General features: G+C 48.2%; 1 protein-coding gene across 1 annotated transcript in view; it reads right to left on the reverse strand.

Moving 5' to 3' along the window:
* Positions 1–7,124, reverse strand: part of MYO1H (myosin IH) — a 44,706-nt gene extending 37,582 nt beyond the window's left edge. Inside the window, 3 exon segments of the mRNA XM_058816493.1 lie at positions 5,307–5,371; positions 6,452–6,762; positions 6,910–7,124. Of these exon segments, the coding sequence (XP_058672476.1) occupies positions 5,307–5,371; positions 6,452–6,762; positions 6,910–7,124 (591 nt within the window).
* Between the last annotated feature and the right edge of the window lie 580 nt (positions 7,125–7,704).

Here is a 7,704-nt window from a genome sequence, read left to right on the forward strand (position 1 = left end):
TATTTACGGCTGATTCTGCCTCCCTCATGAAGCCAGAGATTGTTTTACCTTCAATGGCCAGGAGCAGACTCACAACAAAATCAACTTCATGGTGAGACCTCTCCAGAAGGCTCAGAAGGTTCCTCCAGCAGGTGCATCCCACTGCTCCACAGAAACCCCTTAATTTGCTATACAGGCTGAGATGTTGCCATCGCTTAAATCTGAAGACTGTCACCACCACAATAATCAGACGTTTATCTTGCAGGGAATTCCAAATACAAAGAAACCCAGCGGGCAGCCAAGGAATCCCCACCCCCGGGGCTCCTCTGATTAAAAAACAACCTTATGGGGAGGAAGGGAAAGAGACACACCATTCATCCCGAGGATACCAGGGGGTTTTTCCTGCTGAGAGGGCCCTGGTTTTGCCCAGGAGCCCAGGGAAGCACCAAGATCATTCAGTAGCCCCTTGGTCACTCGTTACTGTAGCAGAAAAATCAGTTTATTCTCTTGTGACAGTAACCCGGGGAACAAATCCGTGATGACACCGTTCCATGCATTGGTGAACTTCGTGGCCTCGTAGGTCACTGGACAAATCTCTCTAAACTGAACTGTTGACAGTTCTTTGCAGGGTTCCCCCCAGGAAACTGAAGGTTAATTGACCATTCTTTCAAACCATGAAATGCTTTTGAAAATGTTAGTTTTAAGTCTCGTAGCCTAAAAGCTGATGAAGCAGTGTGTTCTGTACTGGGGTGTCTTCTAATTACTGCAATGAAGAGTTATGGCCAGGGAAGGTGCAGAAATGGTTTAATTAGACTTGTGTGCCATGGAAGCAGGAAACAATATTCCCTAAATCGTGGGGCTGGTCAGGGCAGAGCTGCTGAGGGAGCAGGAGAAGCTGCTCATAAATGGAGGTGAGGATTTCTTGGCTATGTTAATTTGGTGCTGGCCTCATTAAGAGAAGGGATCTTAATTTTTTCACTCTTAAAAAACCTCAGGAAAATACTCACAGGCTTCTCTTTGCTCACTGGCTCCAAAGGAATGGTCACTGCTGGATTCTGATGGGTGCTTCCACCCAGGAATAGTTGCACAAATCCTCAGAAACTGGGATCCCTGAAAACATCCAACACTCTGGATGCTTCCAGGAATAGTTACACAAATCCTCAGAATCAGGAATCCCTGAAAACACCCAACACTCTGGAACACAAGTAGGGATGATATCCCTCTTTTCTGAGGGATAATGCATGGGCAGAACCAATATTCACTAAATATTTACAGAAACCAGGAAGAAAATGGAAATCAAACCTTCTGTCCCTTCTGGAAGGATGTGGGCTGAATTTGGGCTGTACACACTTGGATGTTACTCTGACATCCTCTGAGTATTATTTTTTATTTGAGATAAAAATGTGTCTGTGACACACTGAAAATATTGCAGAAATAAAAACAAAGAAAAAAACCCTGTTTGTTTGTTTGTTATTAACACTTCTCCACAAACCTTGAAGAATGTTCTACTTGAGCATCTCCAGTCATGGCTGACAGTCCTGATGCCATCAGGAATTTTGAGCTCTGCAACATTTCCAGTCCCAAACCAGACTTTGGCATCCTCTGTCATCTCTGTGGTTCTGTGTCAGAAATATCAATTTAACCATGGTCAGGGTGGGATCCTCAGACCATCCCTGTCCCTGTGCCAATGGAATTCCCTCGCTGGGAAGCAGAATGAGCTCTCTGAAAGTTGGGCTCCAGCTCTGGGTTTTCATGAACTGTGCCCTCAGGGATGAATTTCCCAAATTATTTCTGTATTCACTCAACATTCATTGCTTGCATTTGCTCAAAGATGGAGCAAAGAGCTCCAAAATCTCCTTTTTTTCTTCTTTCCTTTTCACCTACTAAGACAAAAAACGTCATGTGAGCACAGAGACAGAGAAAACCCTGATTGCCATTATCTGCATGACACAATCCACGGGGATTTGCTGAAACAATGAGGGACATTAATTAAGGAAAAGTTAATTACTATGATGAAGGAATAGGTGAGACCTACACAGGATTCTCCGTTCCTCAGCTGTAAATAAACCACAGGCTACAAAAGAGCAATAAAGAGATCAAAAGTGACAATTTTGTGTGCTCTGGGACTGAAGTTGTCTCCTCCAATGACAAACTAAATTAGGAATTACATCCATCAGCCAACAGCATATTGATAGCCCTCTGTTTTTGGGGAAAAAAATAATTTCAGAAGCATTTATTTCATTCCCTAAATGAAAAATAAAAGTATTCATTCTATGCTGACATAATACACAGATTTGTTCTAATTTCATTGCTGCATATTATTGCACACAATAACCACTGCACAATTACAGCACCTATAAACCAATTTTGCCCCAGACTGGACATAAATCAGAGCAAAATATTCTTGTAGTGCACTCACAGATGTAAAAAATGTGCTAAGCTTAGGTTTAACTGGCTAAATAATAAATATATTGTCAGGCTTTGTGTATCTTTGTGGGTTGGGTTTGGGGTTCTGCCAGCACAAACAATCCTGGCTCTGCAGGATTTCTGTTGCAGGGGCATTTAGAAGCCACGGGTCCATTTTTCCAGGCAAATCATGGAATCCCAGAGAGGTTTGGGGTGGAAGAGACTTAAATCTCCTCTTGTTCCATTCCTGCCATGGGCAGGGACACTTTCCATTATCCCAGAGCCCCATCCAGCCTGGCCTGGGGCACTTCCAGGGATGGGGAATTGCACTCACACACCTGAATCCCCACCAGGAGCAGGCAGCACGATGGATTCTGTTCCTAAATAAGAACAATTTTACATTAAAATCAGGCAGCAGTTCAGCTGGCAGTTGGAATTTCAGGGCTGTGCAGGGAAGCAAATGCCATTTCACAAGGATAAAGATTAATTTCTTCCAGGCCAGGCTTCCAGCACTTCACAGCATTTTCCCTGTGGGATAGACAGAATTAATTTTGGGGAACAAGAAGCTGCCAGACTCTGAAAGGAATCCCCATTTGTTGGTGTTTGCAACCTAAAGATGCAACAAAACAAGGAAAAAAAAAAAAAGGAATAAGAAAAGAAGAAACAGCATTAGGAAGTAAAAATGGGGTTTGAGCTTTTAAAGGGAGTCAGAGCAGGTTCCCCTTCGTTTGGGAGAACTTTTCCAGGGCAGATTTTCCAGGACAGCTCTCCCAGCAGGAGTCAGGCTCCAGCACCTCCGGAGATTTCCTCACCTTGGCCACGAGGAAAAGCTTTCTGTCCGTTACATCCCCGCATCTCATCAGGGACGGGGCCTTTTGTCACACGCCCAGGCACCATCTGTGTGCTCCCAAGTGGCCAGGCCAGGGCCAAACCCCCAGCCCGGCGGGATTAATCTGCAATTTCACACCAAATGATTTTTAAGGATAATTTGTTAGGATACAGTATCCCGAAATAAAACAAACGGTCGGTGCTTTCGCAGGGGGATAAAAGGAGGGAGCTTGTGGGGTTTTCCTGTTTCCAGTGGCTTGGGCTGAATCCATTTGCACATTTTTGTTCCCATATGAATGCACAAATCCTGGGAAAAGAGCCTGTGGGGAATGGGAAGAGCTGCTTTTGATTTTTGGGGGTGAGGATGGAACCCCAAAGCCGGGCACTGGAAAGGGGATGAAGTGTGACCAAATTCCCATCTCCAACAGGGGCTGAGAATCTGAGCCTTATCTGAATATAAGATCTGAATATATAAGATCTGAATCTTATTTCAGTTCTCCAGAAGTGCCTGATAAAGGCATTGATTCATAGAAGTATTGATTGATCTCCACTTCTATTGACAGCAATTAACAGAGGGAGATTTGATGCTCATCAAAGCGAACAGCTGCAGTTTAAAATGTGAATAGAATATTTCACTTCTGTAGGGATAAATTAAATTTGGTAAAAATAAAGGACAAGCTCAAAAATCCAACCTTTCCCATAAAACAAAGCTGGCTTGAAGTGTGCAAGTATTACTGTCTAAGAAGCACAAAATGCTTTCAGAGCTGAATTCACATCAGTATTTCCCCCGCATCTGGAAGAGAGAGATGAAAACCACAATCAGAAAAAAAAAAGCCAAGTGAGGAGCAGGAAGATCCAGGGTTGGGACACCCCAATGTCCTCTCACAAAAAACAACAACAATGAATAAACATGAAGCTGCTTTTCAGCCATTCTGGGTTCACCACAAAAACCACAGGTCCCAGTCCAAACTGCCTGAGGTGGGGGAAATATTTTGATTTTCCAGCGTGATGCAGAGGTCACCAAAATCTTCACAGAGTTCTCATCAATCTCTGCTTTTGAAGGTTTCTCAGCTCTCTCTTGCTTTTTTTTTTTCCTCCTATTTTTCTCCTAAAGCAGTGGAGAGTGTGGAAAACAAACCAAACTTGTTTTATGATGACCTCAGCTGGTAGCAAAATGAATTCAGTTTGTCATCCAAAAGAAATTCCTACAGTTTAAAAGAAAATCTGTAGAAATTAAAGATATTTCAGGAGAAATTCATACAAGAGAAAGTGAATGCCTTTGAAAAACAAATCCCTATTTTACTTCTGTTGTTGCATTGCACTGTTTGTTTACTACAAAGTTATTAGTGCAAATAAAGGAAGAAGTTAATTGCTGAATAATGTTAATTTAAAGGCTATATGTGATTTTTCATGCCACCAAATAAATCAGACAGAAATTGGATCAATAGAAAAACCTAATGCACATTTCTCTGCTAATATTCACAGTAAAAATAACTTCAGTTGTGCCAGGTGAATTTGAGCCATTCCTTAACTGAGATAAGGATAAATACAAATACAATCAGGAATTGTCCTTATCTCATGTTCTTGCATTTTAAATCACAGAAAGAAACAGAGCTGCTGGATACCAGGAGAAAATGCAACACAATATTCCTTTCCATGGCATTCCCATGGACAGCATCACTTCTCCAGCCTGGCAGGAACTGGTGAGAAAAAAAAAAAAACAAAACAAAGGGAAAACCCCATTTTTTTAAAAGTCCAACAATCAGCCTGCAGTTCTGCAAATCCAGATGGAACATGGAACAGCTGCAGCTTCCTGGGCTGTGGAAGGGACTGAAACAAGCTGAGTTTTTAAGGTCCCTCCCAACCCAAAACCTTTTTGTGCCTCCCCGAACTCCTCAGAGTTTTGTCCCATCCAAAACCTCCCAGTGCCCACTGCAGTGTTGGACTTCCCCCATTGTGAAAAAGCTCCTTGCACCAATCTACTGGAATTTTCCTTGTTGGAACTTGCTGCTGCAGGTTTTGGACAGCTAAGCCCTTGATCCCTGCCCGTGGCAGGTGAGCAAACGGGGCAGGAGCCACCCCTTGATCCTCACCTGCCCTTCCAAGGTGTGCAAACCACCTGAGATGGGGGAAACCAGCTCGGGCATGGAATGTGTTCCTGCAGGAAAGCAGCCAGGGGGAAAGCTCAGCACAAGGTCTTGAACAGGCTCCAAGGAGACCTGGAGGGAACCTTGTGTTTTATCCTCACCCCTCCTGCAAATATTCAGCCATAAAAACCCATTCTTTAAAGTGTTTTTTGAGTTACCAGGTAAGGATGGAAAGATCTGAGATGAACTTTTAATAAATTGCAGCCCAACGTTAATTAATGCAGCCTGTAATTAAGGGAACCCTTGCAACTGTGCAAACTCCATGCCTGAGGCTCTGCCAGTACTGTGACTTCTCTTATTTCAGCTCTCCAGAACTGCCTGATAAAGGCATTGATTTCATAGAGGTATTGATTAACCTCCCCTTCTATTGACAGCAATTAACAGAGAGAGATTTGATGCTCATCAAAGTGAACAGATTCTCATTAAGAGCAGAATAAAAAAGATCTGTATTCACATTTCACCCCCTCCATACTCTGTGGTAAAGTGGCAAGCACAAGGAAATACATTTATCATGGATCTTGTGGGTTTTCCTTGTGCAAGGATATTGGGAGTATTTCCACATTTCAGCTTTGCTGTGCAAGGGTCCCAGTATCATCACAGACTTCAAACTTTTTCCTGACAGAGAAGGTTGGTCCCTGTTTTGATGATGGGTTTATAGGAAATAAAATCTGGTCTCAAGAAAAGACCTGGACAGTCCAAGCCAATATTTCCTGGGGCTGGATCTGTGCTGGTGTGGGATTTGACCTTGGCTCAGATGTTTGATCCATGATTTTGTGGTCCTTGGAAGTAACACTGTCCCAAATTCATGCCATTATCATCAGACTTAACTCTCTGATGGCTAAACCACGCTTAAAAACCTCTGCTGAAAGAGGAGGCAGAATTACAATGCTCAGAATTACTTACTCTCTTTACAGATTGCTCCCAACCCTGTCCAGCCTGGCCTTGGACATTTCCAGGGATCCAGGGGCAGCCACAGCTTCTCTGAGCATCCTGTGCCAGGGCCTCAGCATCCTCCCATCCTCATCCTTCCCATCCTCATCCTTCCCATCCTCATCTTTTCTATCCTCATCCCTGCCATCCTCATCCCTCACCTCCCGCAGTGCTGAGACTCAGGCCGAGCGCTGCCCGCCCGGGGCCGTCCCGGCTCCGTTCCCGCTCCCGCGGCCATCCCGGTACCGGGGACAACCGGGGACAGGCGGGACAGGCGGTTCCGGCCGCTGCCTCCGCTCCGCTTCCCGCAGCAACGAGCGGGGCACCGAGCACCGGGTACCGAGCATCCGCCGAGCATCGTGCACTGAGCACCGGTACCGGGCACCGTGCGTTGAGCACCGACTCCCCCCGCCCCGCTCCGCTCTCCTCCCGCCGGTGCCCGTTTGAGCGGGCGGATCCCTCCCCCTCCTCCCTGCGGAAAGTTGCACAAAGTTGGGTCAATCCGGGCTTTTCCCCCTTTTCCCATTCGCCGCTCTCCGCTGGGACGCGCCGCCCGGTGCGGCGGGGCGGGGGCACCGGGGGCGGGGGCGGCTCTGCCCGGCCCTGCCCCGCCGCTGACCCCGGCCCGGGCCGCGCATGCTCGGGGCTGGACAGCTCCGGAGAGGGAAATTTAAACCGGGGCCGGAGCGCGGCCCCGCCGCCGGCCCCGCGCACCGAGCGCCCGCCGAGCTCCGGGCGGCCCCGGGGCCCCGCCCGACAGGTTGGTGCACGGAGCGGGGCAGCACCGGGTGAGGGCTGGGAGATCGGGGATGGGGAGCCGGGGGCTCCCTCCATGCCGGGGCAGCGGGGATGGGGAGCCCCGGGTTCCCTGTATCCATCCATGCAGGGACAGCAGAGATGGGGAGCCCCGGGTTCCCTCCATGCAAGGACAGCGGGGATGGGGACCCCCGGGGTCCCTGCATCCATCCATGCCCAGGGCAGCGGGGATGGGGACCCCCGGGCTCCCTCCATGTAGGGACAGCGGGGATGGGGACCCCCGAGGTCCCTGCATCCATCCATGCCCGGGGCAGCGCGGTTGGAATGCCGGGGCTCACTCCATCCTGGGGACCCCCGGGCTCGTCCATCCCTCGTCTCCCGCTGACCCCTCCCGAGGTTGCCGGTCTGGGGTTTTCCCCGGCTCCCTCCATCCCTGGGGCAGCGGTTTGGGGATTCTCCCGGATTTGGGATTCCCCTTCTATCCGCGGGGCTGGAAGCACCAGGCTCCCTCCATCCGTGGGGCAGCGGTGCTGGGATCCCCCCGGGCTCCCCTTGCATGACTGGGAGTCCAGGACTGGGGTCTCCCCTCATCCCCGCGCTCGGGCCGCCGCAGCTCCCGCAGCTTTTCCACCCAAAATGCGACGGCTGCTGATTGCGG

Source organism: Ammospiza caudacuta, chromosome 18, assembly GCF_027887145.1.
Source record: "Ammospiza caudacuta isolate bAmmCau1 chromosome 18, bAmmCau1.pri, whole genome shotgun sequence".
Taxonomy (NCBI): domain Eukaryota; kingdom Metazoa; phylum Chordata; class Aves; order Passeriformes; family Passerellidae; genus Ammospiza; species Ammospiza caudacuta.